General features: G+C 38.1%; 1 protein-coding gene across 1 annotated transcript; it reads right to left on the reverse strand.

The window, feature by feature from the left end:
* Window positions 1-679: 679 nt before the first annotated feature.
* Ifi44 (interferon induced protein 44) lies at window positions 680-20,105 on the reverse strand. The gene is made up of 9 exons (XM_034500571.2): window positions 19,976-20,105; window positions 19,325-19,867; window positions 17,750-17,786; window positions 15,793-15,988; window positions 15,338-15,484; window positions 8,462-8,633; window positions 7,379-7,479; window positions 1,515-1,715; window positions 680-962 (listed from the first exon to the last, which is right to left on the reverse strand). The coding sequence occupies exons 2-8, from the start codon at window positions 19,794-19,796 to the stop codon at window positions 1,533-1,535; spliced, it is 1,308 nt and encodes a 435-aa protein (XP_034356462.1). The 5' UTR covers window positions 19,797-19,867; window positions 19,976-20,105; the 3' UTR covers window positions 680-962; window positions 1,515-1,532.
* Window positions 20,106-20,715: the final 610 nt, after the last annotated feature.

The following is a 20,715-nucleotide window of genomic DNA, read 5'->3' on the forward strand; positions in this document are numbered from 1 at the left end:
ACATGTTAGGAGCCTGGATTCTGGGAGCGCGGCAGAATAGATGCCCGTCCCTCAAAGGCAATGGACACCTGTTGAGTCTCCCGGCTTTCCAGCCAGCACTTTGACAAAAACCAAGACCCCTTTCACGGCCTTACACCTAGCAATGGGAGATAAGGAGTCGCACCTAACATCTCCTGTAACCAGTGAGGAGTCCCACAAAAATACCAAGCTGACAACTATGACATGTATGCAGAGGGCCTTACACAGACCCATGCAGGCTCCAGGATTGCCACCTCAGTCTATGTGAGCCCTGATGAGCCTAACTTAGTTAATTCTGTGTACCTTGGGTGCCCAAGCCCTCTGGCTTCTACAATTCATCTTCCTCTTCTTCTGCTGGGTTCCTGAAGCTCCAGGGAGAAGGACCCAATGGAGATCTCCAATTTCAACTCTATCTCATGTTTGGCTGCTGGTCTCTGCATCACTCTCATCAGCTGCTGAAGGAAGCCTCTCTGTTGACTATTTGGCTAGGTACTGATCTATGAATATATCAGAATATCATTGGGAATCATTTTATCATTTTTTTCCTATCCTACTAACATAGGCATCTTCTTATCTATGTTTTTCAGGTTGAATTTTATCACTTGTAACTCATAACCACAATGTAGAACTTGAAAATAAATGACACATACTTTAGTTAGAATTGGGGTTTTAAACAACTAACTGTTTTATTTTTCATACATACAGAATAGAAATCCAACAGAGTTGTGGTTGGTTTTTATAGTTGATTAGTTTTATCTTATTTATCTTTTTATCAAGAGCACGTTAATCTTGTTTTTGTGTTTTTCCCCCTGGCACACTTACAATACACTCCAGTCTCTGTGCTTGCTTTCTTTCCTGAGTTCTCTCTCACTGGTTCATTGTTAACATATGGTAAAGTCTCTCCTTTTTCTTTTTGCAACATTGTAACAATTTCCTTCTGATACCTAAGAAAAGAGAAACAAAATGTTCTTAGTGGGTTTTTAGTGAGAAGCAACCAGAAAGTTGCTAGAGAACTAAGCTCATTCTGGCTAGAACCCTGCACACCTTAAGAAAGAGAACTAGAAAAAAACGCAGGACACAGAGTCAGACTGCAAACTAGCAGGAGGAGACCTTCCCAGTCCTTTCAGAATTAGTAGCAAATGTATTACAGAATTACATTGGATATATTTGGTCCTAAGGAAGAGACAGATCCTATAATATCATATCTGATGAGAGACAGTATTGATCCAATCCAGTTCTAGGTCTCAAGCAAAGCATCACAGTTTTAAAGAAAAGGGCAGAGAGGATGTAGATCATTTCATCATTTAAAAAAAAAAAGTGAAGTTATGCAGATCCTCCAAAACGGATTTGAGGAAGAAGTTAGGAAAGAAATGTGCAGAGAAAAATACACTCAGCCAGTGGGTTAAAGGTCAGGGCCATGCATGCCAACAGCCTAAAGAAACAGACCTAACATCTAATCAACAGACCCAGAGAAGAGTTAACCAACTTGATGATACCTTCAAGCTCCGGGATCATCAGTCTACATATTTGCTCAAAGGCAAATCCTCTAAGAATTCATTTGCAGTAAACAGGATCTCTTTCAGTGCCGAGAGGATCAGCTTGTCCTTCACTGGGTCCAGTTGCCACTCTGAGACGTAATTACTCACCACCAAGATGTCAGATAAGGCAAAACCAAAGGCTCTATGGAATAGTTCCAGCTGGAATACAAAATTGGAAACCCAGAGCTGTGTCAAACTGAGGACCAGAGCTTGATCCATGACAACATATTAAACATATTAGTGTTAAGGAAGAGACAGAAGTGTTGGGAGCCGACTTTTAGCAGAAAGTGGCTATCAGCTTTGCAGCCATCTTGAGCCATATACCCTGACATGTGACTTTGATTACAATAGCCTACAACAGCTGAGCACACTCCGATAATCTTGGTTTAGATACATTAAGATTAAAGGTGCGTGAGATTAAAGGTGTGTGAGATTAAAGGGGTGTGACTTAAGAGTGTAATTTAGAGATAAGATTTAGAGACAAGACCTAAGGGCATGATTAAAGGTGTGACCAAAAGGCATGGCTTAGAAGTGAGACATATAAAAGGCAGAGACAGAACAGGGCCCAGGGGCTAACTGATCTACCATTCCACCCAGGTAAGCATGTTCCAAGTTTGGTGAGAGACCTTGTCTCAAAAAGTGAGGTAAAGATTAATTGAGAAGATACCCAACATTGAATTGGGGTTTCCTTACACATATACAATTATACACATAGAAGTATGAACACACATGCATCCCAACACAGACACATACACACAACCTCTTAGTTGTCTCAACATAGTAAAAACTCTAATGCCAATATAAAGTATGAGAAGTAATAAAAACTAAGAGCTTGATGATCATTTTTTCTATATTTTTTAGAAATTAAAGGTCAGATTCTCTGTAATACTTTCTTAAAGAATTTTATATCAAGTTCCAATATCACTGATTTTATTTAAAATGCATTAATATATTCAGCATGAATTAAAAACTCCATTGACCTGCACTGTTCAGTCACGTTCAGGGCAATGCAGCCCTAAGAGATGCAGCCTTAAGAGCACAGGTAGAGGGTGTGACTATAGGCCTCAGGCCCTAGAGAGATTTACATACTAACAAGATGCCTGAAGGCCAGAAGGTGGAGCCGATTAAGCATTCTTCCCCAGCCCCTTCCTCCTCCCTTCCTATTTAACTCAGGTCTGCCCTGAGCTTTGGGGGGGGGGGGGGGCACATCCAGATTCAACCATCATCCATCATGCCAATAAAGCCATTTTGGAAACCCAAGGACTTTTTCCCATCATTGGGGCCACACCATGAGGAACCGTGGAGAAGGCCTTTAATGAGCTGCTGTAGCCACAGCCACCGTGCCTAACTTCCCTCCTGGAGAAACTTTCTGCGTTTCCAACCAACTACCCACAATCCCCAGCAAAATTTCAACATAATTGTTCACAGAAATTGTAAAGTATATCTAACTTCATATGGAAATACACATACAAAAAAAGTAAAATAAGATCACAAACACAATGATGAAAAATAAGAGATATGAATAGCATCATCCCAGATCTGAAGTTGTATTACCATGCTACAGTAATAGAATCAGCATGGTATTGGCATAAAAACAGACACATCGATCAATGTGATCACACTGAAGACCTAGACGTAAATCCACACACCTACAAACAGTTGATTGTTGATAAAGAAGTCAGAAATGTACACTAAAAACAAAAGATAGCATCTTCAACAAGTGGGACTGATCAAACTAGGTGGCTGCATGTAGAGGAATAAAAAAAATAGATCCATATTTACCACTCTGTACAAAACAACTCCAAATTGAGTTTTGTTCATCAATTTAAGACCACATACACTGAATCTGATAGGAGAGGAGATGGGGTCTAGCTTTAAATTCACGGCACAGGAAAAGACTTTCTAAGCAGAATACATTGGCACAGACTCTAAGACAAAAAAACTAATAAATGGGACCTCATAAAATTAAAAAGCTTAAAAATTAAAAATGGGGTATAGAACTAAACAGAGTTCTCAACAGATGAAACACTAGTGACTAGGAAGAGCTTCAAGAAGTGTGCAACATCTTTATCCATTAGGGAAATGCACATGAAGACTACTTTGAAACTCCATCTTACCCCAGCCAGAATGAACAAGAGCAATAAAACAAATGACAGCTCAATCTGACAAGAATATGGGGAAAGGGATCACTTATTCATTCATGGTAAAAGAACAAACTGGTACAATCACTATGGAGATTAGTGTGGTGGTTCCTCAGGAATTCCACCTATACCACTCTCAGGCAAATATCCAAAGGATTCCACATTCTACTAGAGATATTTTCTTACCCATGTTCATTGCTACTCTACTCATAATAACCAGAAATTTGAAAGAGCCTACATGCCCATCAAATGATGAATGGATGATAAAAATGTGATACATTTGTGCAATGGAATAATATTCAGCTGTTAAGAAAATGAAATTTACAGCTAAATAGATGGAGCTAGAAAAAATGTGAGTGCAGTATTTCAGATCATAAAAGACAAATATTATTGTGTGCTTTCTTCTGTGCATGTTATCTTTAAGGTTTTGATATGTGTGATACAGTCTGAATAACCACATAGATTGTGTACCTAGTAAAGGAATAAAAGGTAGAGGAGGAAATCTCCCAGGGAATGAGAAATCTAGAATAGTGTCATGGAGGGATAAAGGGGAAACTAGCATAGCAAGGTTAAATAGAGAAGGGAATGGGAGAAAAGGGTAAAGGAGGGACTATGGGGAAGGACAGTTTAAAGGCAAACTACAAACAATATGGAAAGATTTAGAAATCTTAGACCTACTAAGGTATAAAATTAGTAGGTATAAGATTCCTAAATTATATACATAATATGAAAGGACTCTAAATGGAGTTGATAATAGTGGAGACAGTGCCCCAACTAGACATCTTATGCCAAGTTAAACATCCCATGCCAGAAATCAGCTTTTTGTCTCATTAGCCAATAGAGTTCCATGGACCTCCCTCCCCCCCCCCAAAAAAAAAAAAAAAAAAACAAATCACAGGCTATTGCCAAACTATTAGTTTCTCTCCACAACTTGAGGACAATGCCTTATTGATGAAGACACCTACTTATACCATGAAACACGGAGAAGTTGGTCTGGTACCTAGTGAAAAGCTTCATACCTATAGACTAGCATTCATGGTACTAGAAGGTACTCTGTATACAACTGGAGGAGAAAAACAATTATCTAATCTTTCAGCTACAATCCTCGTGAGCTACAGAAGTGACCTTCTCTTCCAGCAAGATACACAGGCGTAGTAGTGGCACAGATGTTATGGGAGTAACCAACGACTGTTGAACTGCATTTATGGCATACTCCATGAGAAGGAAATCATCCTTGGCGCTACTAAAGTGGCCAAAAACCTGAGACTAAATAGGCCATGGGCCTAGGAGAAAATCACATCCTATTATTGTGCTAAAGGAACAAGGCAATAAAATGACTCATAATGATATTCTGTCAGACTGGTAGAACCTTACTCAACCCACATCAGAGAAGCTTCTTGCTATGGTAGATGAGAATTAACACAGAGAAACAAAACTATGCACAATAGTTTTACAATAGTTTTTATTGTAAACAATAGTTTACAATGCACAGAGAATGGAAGACTTCAGAGCACTCAGCCCTAAATGGAATGTTTTCATCAGACTCTTCCCCTCAAGAATTAGGGATCAATCTAAGCAGAAGAGGAGACAGAAAGATTGTAAGAGACAGAAGTGATAGATAGACACAACATGACATTGACACACATATTAACTCACAGAGAATGTGGCAGAATGCATAAGGTCTACACAGATTCAATATAAAAAGAATACTAGCACTGAGAGAGGGAGTGAACATAAGATCCCATGCCTAACTAAGGAGCTATCTGGAACTGACACCTACTGGCAAATCCAAAACTCAGTTTTCTTCAATGGAGTGTCACTGGGTTTATCGACCTCATTCTATGGTGGGCCCATGCCCAAGAACATCTGGCCAACACAAAATGAACTTCATTGTATTTTTTTTGTCATCTATTTGTTTGGGTTTTGTTTTATTTTGTGTTGGCTTTTTTCATCTTATTGATCTTTTACTTGCTTGGTTTTTTGTTTGCTTCTTTGTTTGTTTTATGGAGTTTTAACGCATTGTCATCATCATTATTTGCTATGTTTGCTTTGTTTTTTTTGTGATTCCTTATTTTATTCTTTTGAACAAATAAAAACATAAAGCTGGGTTAGTATGGAGGTAGGGAGTAACTAAGATAAACTGGAGGAAGGAAAAGCATGATTAAAATATGCTGATTGGAAAAAATAAGAAAAATGAGAACTCTTACAAAAAGAATTGTAATGGGAATGTAAAGGAAGCAAAACTGGAGACAAAGAGCAAGGTAAGGAAGAAGAGGGAGAGAAGGGAGAGAAAAAATAAAAAGATAAAGAAAGGACTGGGATTCCTCAGAGCATGAGTAAGGAAGCATTACCAAGAGAGAAAGGAGAATGAGAGTAAGGTCAGTAACATGAGGACCAGTAACGAGTGCTGGTGTCAGAGTGAACAGAAATCTTGGAATGAGCAGGGAATATGAGGTCAGATGATCCTAGTGTCTGCACTTGTGTAGGGTATGAAGCGGGAACATGAGGAAGACAGCAATTCCATGCAAACAAAATGAAGGGTGACTCCTGATCTACAGGATTCCTATGAAACTGATGCAATTTGAACATGCATGGGCTGGTGTCTAGAAATTTCAGTTTCCTTTCCAAGGCATGCCAAGAATAAGCCAATTTTATTAGACCAGTTTAATGTTTACTTCTTGTTTAGATTAGCTCTTCCTGAACATAGACCCCCCCCCCCCAGGCTCCCAATACAGCATTGTCATTTCTTAGCACTATTAATAAGCATTGGCAAAGCCCTGCTTCTAGTTCATATTGTCTCCTCATCTGCCACACAATGTCATTTGCACCTACCTCCTCGGATTGGTAGTATGATTCAATAAAAGAAATCCACCACTTATATAGTGGTGCATAAGTATGGCCTGTCTTGACATGTTCAACTCTTTTCCAATGTGCAACGTTTTACCTCCAGTCTATTCTACAGAATTTATGGAAATCTTAAGGTTGAATATATGGCAAGTTTCTAATGTCTCTGATTCTCTAAGATGTAAAATGATAAAATGAACTATCATCATTCTGCTTTTCTGTCTACTTCAAATATCTAGCTGTCCACTACACTGAGGACCCCATACATCTTAGACATGCTATCTTTTCACCCTTTAATACATTAACTTATACTTCCCTTGCCTGAATCACTTTCTTCCTTTGTCTTTTCTCTTACTAGACACTATCTCTCAGTATCACCTTGCAATAAAAATCATTCCCTGTGCCTTTTTTTTTTTCTCCTTCAAACCATCAGAACACACTACCTTCACCATTTCTTACATGGTACTTATCATATATAATCATGTCACATCCCTTTGTTGTGTTTTCTTTACCCTCACCTCTGTTTATGAAATTATAAGACTTTTAGAACAATAATTATATTCATTATCTGTATAACAGACTAGAGGCTATAATACTGGTTTGATCATAAATGAATCAATGAAAACTTGTTAAACTAAATTAAATTGCAGCAGATATAATTAAACATTAAGGTCAACACAAGGATGACTTTATGGTTATTTAATATGTTAAAACTGTGTGTCCTAACTATTCTAGCAATTATTTTACTTCTTCTCCAGTTTAGTTTATTTATTGCTCTGTATATGAGGTTGAATATTGTGTATATTCACATTCCTCAGAGAACTGTTTATGTGTTACCTTGCACTTCACAGGACTACAGTTGTATATATCTATCAGGTCTCCTTTGGTAATGCAATCCAGGCTATCCACATGTGTAAGCAAAGCCAAATGCAGAATACCTGTGTTGAAGAGATGTATAAGATTTTTATCCTTACAGACATCAACATTTTTAAGTTAGTAAGTTAACAGTTTTGCTGCCAGGAGGTAATGGTGCAACTTTAGATTTAGAGAGTTTTCTACCTCCAATGCCCCCTCCATCTCACACATACTCAATCCAGCCATACACTGGAGTTTCTTTTGCATGCAATGCCCCCTTCATTCTAAGCTAAGAAATAAAGCTTCACTGGAGACCACTTTTTGGAAAAAACAAAATTTACCCTATATTATTGCCAATTGCTACTCAATCCTAAATTTGTCTTAATAGAGACTGGAAAAACCTACAGAATATGGGACTTCTCCAAAAGTGAGAGAAACCATCATTCCTCATGAATAAGCTACTCTCATTTCATGGTGTTGACAAAAAAAAGTTCTTGTCCAAGTTTTTAAACCTTTTAATTTCAGTGAGCAGGTAAGTCAAGCACTCCTTGCTTCTTAGTCAAATTTGTGATGAACTTATTCCAACTCTGATGCATAAAACCAAGAAAACCCAGAGTTGCCACCAGAACTACTGGCTTGTGCTCCCTTCTGCCTTCCTGATGCCTTTCTCTACTAGACATCTTATATGCTGGCTTTTTTTCTAAACTATTTGCTATCTATATTCTAATCCTTTAAGGTCCAAAAGAAAAGATGTAACACCAAGCCAAAAACTACATGACAAAATATGAAGGCAGTGTGTGAATGGGGGTGGTTATTCTTCACCTTGTATAATATTTACAATCAAAATATTCAGACGAAGGTCTTATCGTTACATTATTTTAAGGTGTTGAAATTAAGTCATATGTGCATGATCATACAGCTGTTGAGAGCTCACCTGGATGTAACGATGGTGATGAGCCAGAAAGACTCCCATTTGCAAGCACCGTAATCCTCCATCTTACTCCCCAAATTTTTGTTATAAAGTCCAGTCAGTTACCTTGAGCAGCAAAATGAAATAACACTCACCGTGTTTTATCAAGTCTCTTCGAATTTGCTTGATCTTTGCCACCAGCTCACAAGAGAGATGTTCAAAAGAATTAATATCAAACACAAACACCACACAATGAATTCTGTCCTTCAGCCGTGGGTCATGGATATATTTCGGGTGGTTTGATGTGATTGGCTTCATGGTATCAAACTGTAAAGTATATAAGAAGATGGAAGTCACAGTGTGTTTGTTTATAAATGATACTCCAGTTCTATGCACTTGAACAAAATGCATAGATCCCTGATATTAAGAAGCTAACCATAAGATGGACAAGAAAGTAATTGCACAAGTAGGTATGGCTCTTTTACACAGTTTGATAAAGCATCTCGGATCAAGGGATATATGATATAGGGGCTATGATGCAATAAAGTTCTCAAGAAAGTGAATAAGACTGTGGCTGGAAGTGCTTTAAATAAAAGAAACCATGTGTATGAAAACAGAAGTCAGAGCATTCGGAGAGGAAGTTGGAGTCATCACACAGTGCATTAAGAGGAAGAATGTTTCATGATGCAAAAGTGCCATGACAAGAGCTAACAATTGCTCTGCCTGGGTGTGTCTCACAGAGATAATGGCATAAAGACAACACAATATCCACATAGACTCCTAACTGTAGGCCTATTCACACAACAAAAGCACAGTATGTCAATAAGTCATAGGACGCTACCGTTTCCCTAAAATGGAAGGAAATACAATGATGCATATATTTTCTTTGATGTTGCAAAGGGGAAGAAAGTCATACATTTGTTATGATTTCTTAAAGGAAAAACAAAGGGATTTGTATGGATCAACAGAGAAAGAAAATCAATTCATTAATTGATAAATCCATAAATCAAATTAAATATGGTACTTAGATGGAATAAGTACAAACTTAAGTTGTTTTTGGCTGACTGCAAAGCACAGCATAATTATATGTATGCCCTTATATAATGCATGCCCAACATGGTATAAAAGACTTCTAGAATTGTTACATTATATCCAGATTTGATTGTTACTTTACGAGGTAATATTAAATATGATTATATTAAAATTAGATGGCTTACACTAATAATGGAGTCTGTTCTGAGGTTATTGTGTAAGATGAAGAAATGAGTTGATACAATATTCTATCAACTCTACTGTTTGAGAAGAATGTTCAAATTAGAAGAAAGTCAGTTAAATATAATTAGAAAAAAAATAAATTAAAATTCTCAACTCTAGGAATTTAATACATATTTGTGAATTTATAAAATAGTTTATCAGAAAAATTTATGTTTCCCTGAAAATTGCAAGAAAAATTGACCAACAAAATAACAACAACTTTTCTAATGCTATAAGCCAAGGCTTTGTGAAGAAACAACTGATTCACAGTGCAGGACAGGAAACATGTAAGGTGTGACAGGGATAATTCACAGTGCAGGATAGGGAACACACAAGATGTGACTGGGGTACCAGTACACCACCAAGCAAGAAACACAGAAACACTTGTGTCTCTGTCAAAGGACCTGGAATTTAACTTGTAAGGTCCCTATTGGTCCCAGGATTGGAAAATGGAAAAACTACAATGTATCAAAATGCATCAAATATAGTCAGTTTATATTGAATTCACAATGATAATAAATTAGCAACTGGTAATTGATGGCAAGTGTTAAAAAAAGAACTTCTTATTTTCAAAAGTTTATAAAGTAGACTAAAAAAAATCAAGTTTGTTTCTGTACCCTGCTTTTCCTTTGTATTTGTGTGTACCGCTATGAAATCAGATAGTGGGCATGGGAGAATTTCTCTCCATAGGGACATGACGAAGAATGATGAAAAGAGAACATCACTATGTTCACTCTTACAAATAAACGATTCTCACACTGAACACTAATGAAATCAAGAAGACCTCACATTAGGTACCTGCAAATGGTACACCACCTATGGAGTAGAATCCACTTGGCAATATTTCTCTGATCTCAATTAACTATTTTTTGTTCTCTGGAAAGCAGAGAGCCATGTAAAATAACATTTAAGGATGCAAAGAGAGTCCATGTTATAAACAGAACTAGAAAACAACCAATCCAATTTCTTTTTTTAATTCGTATTTAATTTTTTACATTTCAGATGCCATCTCCCTTCTCCATCCCTCCCCCCCCCCATTAATCCCCTATCCCATTCCTTCTCCTCATTTTTTGCCTTTATACTGTTTAAATTACATGCAAGTATTAAGGTCAGTTTGAGGTTGAGGAACTAGCAATACAATAGATGCAAACAGTCAAGGAACAAGCAAGACAATAAACAAAAATAGTCAAAGAACACACAAGACAATAAACAGAGTCCCGTGATCATTCCTGTGATCACAATTTCTAAGGGCTTATCAGGATGACCAAATTATCTGAGCCTACTTCCCTGTCCTAGCCCAAAGTCATTTTCATACCTGAAGACTACTTCTTTTTTTCTAGCTTAAGATTTAGATTTCTGCCTATAATTACTTCTTGGTTCTAGCCTAAGATTTAGATTTTTGCCTGAAATTTCTTCTTTGTTCTAGCCTAGGATTTAGATTTCTGCCTGAAATTACTTCTTTGTTCCAGCCTAATGTCAGATTCCTGCCTGCAGTCCATTTCCTTGTCCTTGGCCTATGTCAGATTTCTTCCAAGCAGCCTATTTTCTTGTCCTTGGCCAAAGTCAGGTTCCTGCCAGGCAGCCCCAAAAGCTTTCCACATCTCTCCCTTTTTATTGCAGACTGAGCCTGTCTTAAGTCATTCTGACAAGAAAGCCTTCCTTACCTGTTGTGGAATATGCATTATCAAAAGCAATGCACGTCTGTCTTAGATTGGCAAAGCTCTGTGCAGAATCGTACCCGTCCTTGGGTTGCCAGCCTGTTAAATTAATAACTCTGTCTGGGGGTCCATTTTTAGTTTCAAGTCATGTACTTTGGCTGCCAGCCTGTTGATGTAGTTAGAGACAAGCTTCAACATGACGGGCAGGAATAAGTATTCCCAGGACAAGAAGGGCCAGCATGATGGAGCTATATATGCCATTCCTGAGGTTTGACCAAAATGAAAATGTTGACCTCAGGCCATGGATAATTTTATTGGCATTATCTGCAGCATAAAGCTCAACAGAGCAGCATTCTTTAAATTCACAATCTCACTATGCAAAGTTAAAACACCCAGAGAGGTGTTAGGATTATGCCAAATACCCTACAGGTGTCTTTAAACATTTTTCTAATTATAATGACAATCATTGTAAATGTTAGAAGTAACACTACTCCAATGGTATTTGCCATGACCCTTGGGATGGCTCCTAACTCTTGAACCCTGGATCTCCTTCAGATAATTTGAATGGGTTATAGAGCATCAATCCATTGTTCCAGACACTTATATACATCCTTTTGTATACTCCATACATTAGTAACATTTCTTTGCTAGATGGTTAACAAAAAATAGCTGTCTTAACTCCTTGTGTCAATGCTATTGCAGAATCAGTGGTGCTAGAAAAAGAAGGAACACTACCCAATTCATTTTATGAAGCCACAATTAAGCTCACACCTAAACCACACAAAGAACCAACAAAGAAAGAGAACTTCAGCCCAATCTCCCTTATGAATATCGATGCAAAAATATTCAATAAAAATTTCACAAACCAATTTCTTAAAAAGACAAGCTGCAGTGCCACTGAGGTGGCTCAACTGGTGGAAGTGTGTGCCAACAAGCCTGATGACCTGAGTTCAATCCCCAGAAAGAACACGGCAGAAGAAGAGAACCAACCCTCCCCAACATGTACATGTCCTCTGACATCACCACTTACATGTGAGCACACACACACACATACACACACACACAAAGAGAGAGAGAGAGAGAGAGAGAGAGAGAGAGAGAGAGACAGACAGACAGACAGACAGACAGACAGAGAGAGAGAGAGAGAGAGAGAGAGAGAGAGATTTATCTTTTATATAGTCGAATTACAAGGAAAAGCAGAGTATATAGGCTAAAGGATTTTGCATAGATTTAGCTTTCAAAAATGAACTGCTAAATGTGCTATAATAGAAAAGTTAGAAATTTCAATATTAAATAATATTTAATAAAACAAAAGTAACCATGCTATGGTTATTATAGCTATGTTCAAAAAAGCTATATTAATATGTATTTCTTTGGATTATAAAAATGATACCCACCTAAACTGTTATGTGTAGGGAAAACTTGTTAGTTAAGGTAACAGTTTACCATGACCAGATATTCCCCTGAGCTAAGTTTTTTAAAATAAATGGAGGACTCCCTTTACCAGAAAGGACTCCCCTTTTCTGACCTTGACTGGGGATCCTGAATCCCCACACCCTCTACCTCAAGAAGGTCAATTAGTCCTTGGCAGACCTTCAGGTTCAACTTCCTCCAAACCCCCTTAATAAGAACCCATCCAGCAAGTACCCGGGATTCCTGGAATGCCTCTCCATACAAATGAGGCATTTGCAATACTTTAAACTCTGGCCAATAATTTTCATTTGCCCTGAAAACTACTTCCCACTCTCCAAGGTTTGTATACAGCCCTTTTCCACATCAAATAAAATGTATTCATATAAGCCCACCCCAATAAAAGTAAGTACTCAGGCTGTTTCATTGAAGACCATCAGAGTAGGCCTTTGTCTAAAAGAGCTGTTCCAGTCTTCTATGCAGCAGGATCTGGACACCTGAGAGGGAGGAAGCAGAGGAAGCAGAGGACACAGAACACAGAACCACAGCTAGTCCCCCAAACTCATACCACAACTGGCACTCAACATGGGGCACAGCCAGGTGACAAGTACCACAGTCATGGTTTCTCTGATTTGCTTCAAAATGATACAGGAGAAAAGAAGATGAGAAATACAGATTGAATAAGATTCTGTATGATTCACAAATTCTGAAGCTCATTCTAAAGCTGAGTACATAGGAATTCATTAATCTTTTTTTTCTACTTTATATAAAGTTTAAATGTTCTATAATAAAAAAAATGGACTTTAAACATGCATGTCTACATGCCATCTTTATATTGAGAAATAAAAGAAACCTCCAAGATCAAAAGGTAAAACAGTCTTTCTGAATAATGCACAGGATATGTGAACAGACAAACTAAATTAAGCCATGATGTATTCATAAAATTTCCCTCAAAACAACAATAAATTAATCACAAGAAAGCTTGCTTTCAAAAGTATGTATAAAAACTGTCAAGACAGAGCTGGAGAGATGGCTCAGTAGTTAAGAGCACTGACTTCTCTTCCAGATGTCCTGAGTTCAATCTCAGCAACTATGTGGTGGCTCAGGTAATGGGATCTGATGCCCTTTCTGCTATGTCTGAAGACAGCTACAGTGTACTCACATGCATAAAATAAATAAAAAATCTTTTTTAAAAACTGTAAAGAAAAGCAAGAGAGTTAGATATGATAGAGTATACCAAGAAACAATTTATTCCTGCAGTAATAGAAATAATTAAACAATATGTAATTAAGGTGATATTATAAAGGAATAAATAAGTATGCCAATAGAAAAAAACCTAAAGAATGCAAAATGTGACTCCCATACATTTTAATCATCCTGTACAGAGGATTACAAAGACATCGGTGAAAGATACAACCACAATGGGCTACTCACTTGGTTCAAGATTAAAGATTACTTTGTTATCTAAATGTTTGTGGAGATGACTAGAAATTTAAAGCCAACCAGAAACTAAAACAACTCTTTGACTTGCCCCTTTATCTCCCCCCTGTGGTCAGCATAGGCTGAGAAGTATGGGGATGAAGAACACACACCTACTTAGTTAGGTGAAGTTGTATTTTGCGTGACATGAAAACAAAAATCAATTTCTCACATAGATTCTAAAATCAAAGCACCAGAAAAGTTTATGTCTACTGATGGTTGTTCAGAGGTTCATCTATACTCTGTCCCCTCATATGGCAAAAAAGGGATCAGCTGAGGAGGACACTAACTCTATCCTTAAGGTCTCCATCTACAAGACATGACTATTCCCCAAAGCCTCTACCTACTGATGCCATCAAATCGATGTCTGAGGCTTCAACATATGAAATCTTGGTGGGGAATAAGAAACATTCAGTCCCTAATGCCTGTGCTGGCTAGGTTTTATTAATAACACAGGCTAGTGTCATCAGAGAGGAGGAACCTCAGTTGAGAAAATGCCTCTGTAAGATCTGGCTATAGGTAAGCCTGTGTGGCATTTCTTAGTGACTGATGAGGGAAGGCCCAGCCCATTATGAATGGTGTGTCCCTATGCTGTTGGCCCTGAGTTCTATAAGAAAGTAGGCTGAGCAAGTCAGGAAGAGCAAGCCAGTAAGCAGCACCCCTTCATGGCCTCTGTGTCAGCTCCTGCCTCCAGGTTCTTGTCCTGCCTGAGTTTTGTCCTGAATTCTTTTGACAATGAACTGTGGTGAGGAAACAAACTGAATAAAACCTCTCCTTCCCAACTTCCTTTTTGGTCTAGGTGTTTTGTTACAGTGATAGCAACCTTGACTAACACAGTGTTCCAGGCTTCAGTGCTCAAAAACGGGGAAACTTCTGAATTTAATAACTCCATGAAAGCTCTCACATTCCCAAGTTTCTGTCTTCAGATTTCCTGCTGGCAAAAATGAAGTTAGATACATAATTCATACAGATGGATGTCTGCTTCACACACACACACACAAAAAGAAAACAAAACAAAAAAAACAGTGCAAACACTTGATAGCTGTTGTAATAGGTGTAACAGAAGAATCCTCTGAATATTTAAAATTCTTGGTGAATTTTCTATTGAAAAGGAACAAAGGAAATTGAACAAGTGCAGATTAGCATGCTCAAGTGGCATTGTTAGGTGGGTGGTGGGAAAAATAAACATTTTAAAAATAAATTCATTTAAAAAAATCAGTCAAATCTTACTTGGTATCTGTCAGGAATGTGGCCCTTTAAGATGTGGCATACGTCATCCATGTGCAAGCCTGCATTCTCATCCAACCCCAATGAGTCACAAAGAACAAACGGCAGGGGGCCACTGTCATCCTTGGACATGATGGAATATGTCCTATACTGAAAAGTGAAGGACAACAACATGAAAATAGCATTTGTTTTTGCTATAAATTTAAATAAAGTGTACATAAGATTGATTGACAAAATAGTTCCCAATACAGTTAACTTGAACCAGAGAAGCCTGGCTAGGCTGTGATGGTCTCTATCCCTAAGCCAAAATAAATCCTTTCTTCTTTAAGTTGCTTTTGGTTGTGGTGTTTTCTTATAACAACTGAAACATAGCTAACACACGGCCCTTTAAGTCCTATTGTAAAAGAGATACAAACAGTGCTAGTCAGTCATAAAACTGTTCACTTATATTACTTCACCTTGTCAGATATTCCATTTTCATCACAGCCCACCAAGGCCTGATGTGTGATGCTGCCCCTGAACACAGACTTGACTGAGTTGACAAAGCTAGACTTCCCAGATCCAATAGGACCCAGCAGCAGAATTCGTGTTTGGTGAACCAGGTCTCCATATGGCTTGTAGTTTCTCAGGGCATGCAGTAAATTACTGTGTAAGCTGTTAAAACATAAGGAACATTAAGAACTGACTGACCAGCTCACACAATCTCACCGTGCATCTTCTCATAAGTCACTTCTCTTCCTTATAGCATTTCTAATTAGCAGCCTTTTTCCATGTACACACAATGAGAGTGTTTGATGAGAGTGTCCCTCATAGTTCCTTAGGGAACTGGACACTCTTTCTGCAGTTGGTGTTGGTATTTGGAAAGATTACAGAACTTTTAGGAGGTGAAACCTTGCTGGAAGAGAACAACAGTGAAGGCCAGCTTTGTGTGCTTGTAACCTTGGCCACTTCATGTCTTTTCTCTCTGTGTTTCCTGTTTGTAGATGAAAGGGTAACCGGCCATTTTCCTTTGGCCTGCTGCCACACTTTCTGTGACTGTTACCATATCCTCCCTACTGTGATGGTCTCTATCCCTAAGCCAAAATAAATTCTTTCTTCTTTAAGTTGCTTTTGGTTGTGGTGTTTTCTTATAACAACTGAAACATAGCTAATACACGGCTCTTTGAGTCCTATTGTAAAAGAGATACAAACAGTGCTAGTCAGTCATAAAACTGTTCACTTATATTACTTCACCTTGTAAATTCAGTAATAGACCTCAGCCTTGCCAAATGTGAAGATTAATAATGATAAGCTTTAAAAGTCATTATATAGTATATATTTGAAGTTTATAGACATAGGCCATTTCTAACATGTTCTCATTATAGATGTTCTCAGCCTGGTACTAATTCTCAGCACATCCTAAAGTAAAAACCTTACTGTAAGAATTCTAAAAAACACAAACACATAAGCAGCATCAATTTCCCTCAAGTAAAAAGCATTAAAAAAAAATAGTTCCCTCCCACTGGCTGCTCTTTTAACATTACTAGGATCAATTTGTCTAACAATTATAGACATGGGTTTTGGTTATTCATTGATGGTCTACATATTAATTGTAATAATTTGTGTCATCAATTTTGATGACATACTTTGTCATAATAAAAGGTGGTAGAGTAATAAAATGTTAAAAACCAAAAGGGACACCAACCAACACACAAAACTTTTGACTCAAAATTTATCTTATCTGTAAGAAATGCAGGAACTTGGGGTAGAATAGAGGCTGAGGGAATGACCAAGCAATAACCAGCTCAACCAGAGACCCATCCAATGGGCAAGCACCAATCCCTGACCCTGTTAACGATACTCTGTTATGCTTACAGACAGGAGCCTAACATGGTTGTCCACTGAGAGGCTCAATCCAGCAGCTGACTGAAGCAGATGCAGAGACCCCACAGTCAAATAGTGGATGGAGCTTGGGGACGCTTATGGAAGAGTTGGGGATGGGATTGAGGGCCTCAGAGAGGATGGGAACTCCACAGGAAGACAACAAAGTCAACTAATCTGGACCTTTTGGGGTTCTCAGAGATTTAACCACAAACCAGGGAGAATACATGAGCTGGACCTAGGCCTCCCCACCTATATGTAGCAAATGTGCAGCTCAGTCATCATGTGGGTACCAAACAACTGGAACAGGGGCTATGCCTAAAGCTGTTGCTTGTCTACAGAATACATTCTTCTAGCTGGGCTTCCAGTCTGGCCTCAGTGGGAGAGGATGCTCCTAGATTTACAAAGACTTGATGTGCTAGAGCTAGGGGTACTGAGGGAGGCCCCCACCCTCTCAGAGAATGGGAGGGAGGGTGGGAGAAAGAACTGTGGAAGGGGAAACGGCGATCTGGATGTAAAGTAAATGATTAATAATAATTAAAAACATTGACTTACACAGCAATGCCTGTTGTCTTTCTTTCATCCAATAACTCTAAGGAAAATAACAAATAATAGAGGTTATATAGATTACAAATTCTTAAATTGGCTGGTCAAATGAACGTGAGCAAACTCACTAGGGACAAAGCTATACGTAGTCTTTTCACAGGAAAAAGCAAGGGGAGAAGACTCTGCATGAGCCTCCCTGACAAATGATGAGCTTCACTCACACTGCCTCATTTGGAGACAGAGGAGCTCAGGGGGAGCCTGCAGATGAGCCTCCCAGCTGCTCTGTGGTCTTTCAGCTTCTCTCTAACAGGAATTAGGATTGGAATTGGGAGAGTCTTCTGAATTAGAGAAACGGAATATAGAAGTATGAACAAACCAAGGTAAGACTAACATCAATTGATATTTTCCCCAAATGTAGTATTAGGTTCAGTGTACAGAGATGCATAAAATAATTTTAAAAATATTCACAAATTTTTGTTCAAGCTATCAATAGGAATTTCTATTCAATTGATACATTCCTGGCTCAAAAGAGAAAACAAAATGAGATAAAAATAATGTCTAGTCATTCCAAGAAACCATTGGTTTAGCAATGCTATCAAATCTCTAAATAATTCTCTCTATGGGGCCATATGTAGAACAACCAAGCAAATACCATTAAGTTGCCAAAACCATACGTTATAAAGATTTCATTCAGTGACCAAAATATAATTAAGCTTGAAATAAAAACCATGTTCAAAAATAAAAGCAAACTTCTGAGTTTATATAAAGCACTCTCTGAAACAGCACCCCTGTGTCTGAGAGAAAAGATAAAACTACAGTTATCTTAAATCAACTGCGTGAAAACAGCAACTCTGTGATAAAACAGGGCTTTATCATGATAGGAAATAAGGAATGTTTGAAACCAGAAACAAAAACTTAGGATCTCTTAAGAACATAAACGAGTCAGACAGTGTTGGAGCACACCTTTAATACCAGCACTTCAGAGGCTGGAGGATATCTGTAAGTTTGAAGCCAGCCTGGGCCTAATCTACAAGGCAGCCATGGCTACACAGAGAAACTGTCTCAAAAGAAACCAAATGCAACAACAACCAAAACAGAAGTAATTAGTAAAACTATGAATATAAACTGTAAAACCTTAGACAAGGACAAATTAATAATGCAATTGATTCTTTTACACTGAAATGAACTAATACCTCCTGACCTAATTAAGGAAAGCTAACTATGTGATCACAGAATTATGAGGAATCTAACACAGCCAAACTCATTAAAAAAAAAAAAAAAAAAACCCACCACCACCAACTACTGACTATAGGCAAGGGAGAGAGGAGTCATAGTGAAGGCTGAAAATGTCATTACCCAAGACAACTAAGTCCTAGAGAGTTTATACATAGTTAAGTAGTTCCATTACATGATACAATTTTAGCAGTTTCTGGCCAGGTCATCTCTGTGGGCCATCTCTTCAGATTTGAGAGCCTGGGTTCAAATATGTCTTTTCCACAGGGATATGTCATCTAACATGTCACATGGCATATGTCACCAAACAAGTAGGGGAGAGCTTCAGTAGGTTTATCTGAGCAAACTTACCATCACATCGGAAAGCTTCACACTCCTGAATAGATGAGACATCGTTGTGAATAGGCAGACAGAGCTTTTTACGGAGTGCTGAATTTATAGTCACAGTTTTGCTTTCTAACCGTATAAAGAAATCAGAATTTTTTCTATAACTGAACAATGAATTTGGCAGAACTGGTATACTTGCTAATTGTGACAATCCAGTCTCTTGGAGTGCAAAAAGGATGATAGATACTTCTTTTTCCTGGAAGCCTTCTTGCAGGTACATGACAATAACACATTTTCCACTATAAACCATTATCATGGTAGGACCTTGATCCTGACATTTCCAGAGCAAATCCTGCTGAGAAAACTTCTGCACACTCGCCTTGTAAAGAAGACAAAACTGTTTTCCTCCAAAGTAATTCTGCAGGAGCTTTTCTTGCTCCCATGTCAAACGAGTTCTCATGGCCATCCTTAGGTCGAGTGGAAAAGCCAACGCCATCCTCTTTAAATGCACAAAGCTCTCATTTACTCTCTCATAGGACACAGAAAATTAATGAACAGGAGGTAAACCTGTAACAAGAAAATCATTACCAAGATGTTCATTTGAATAACTACTTTCAAATCTTTAAATACTTCTGTTTTCAAGGAAATAAGGTCAATGGAAAGCTACCTACATACCTGTGTGAAGAGTCTGTACCAAGGCTAGCTTCTGTCTTGGTGACTAAGCCTGCAGAAAATTTAAAAAAGAAACTTTTCCACTGCTTGCAGCTTCCTGCTTAAGAAACGAAATTGAAACTCAGCCTCGCCTAGTTATACTGGCAGTGGGCCAACTTCAGTAGGCTTTTAAACAGCAAAGTCAGTCCAAGAGTGTGTCAGGAAATTTTAGGAAGCATGACCTCTCACTGAACTGAGAATTTTGTTTTGTTTTGTTTTTTTATTTGTTTGTTTTTCTAAGGTAGGCTCAACAAGTCTCTATAGATGGACATGCAAAGCAAAATTAACTATCTATTGTACCTCTAAAATGCATCTTAAAGTCACCCTCTTCTCTTAGTGTCTGCAATCATTTTATTCCAAACTAGTGTGCATCCCTCCAGAGGCTATTATGGCAAGCACAAGCACCCTTCTATAACAGCTGGCTATAAGGCTACAAGAAGAACGTCGTTGTTATTCCACTAAATTTGAAGGGAAACAAAGATGGTCAACACCGGACACTGTAGACAATATACTGAACAAGAAGAGTACAGAGAAGAATGGAGGGTTTCCTGCCTGCTAGTGGGTTTGAACATCAATGATCTTCACTTAAAAATAAGAGTGCTGGAGACTCAGAGTAGCAAAGCAAAGTCGTTTGTTTTCTGACCTTGTAAAGTCAGATGTCAACTCAGGGAAAAATAAAAAATGGAATTTGATGCAGGACAGTG

This window comes from Arvicanthis niloticus, chromosome 4 (genome assembly GCF_011762505.2).
Source record: "Arvicanthis niloticus isolate mArvNil1 chromosome 4, mArvNil1.pat.X, whole genome shotgun sequence".
Lineage (NCBI taxonomy): Eukaryota > Metazoa > Chordata > Mammalia > Rodentia > Muridae > Arvicanthis > Arvicanthis niloticus.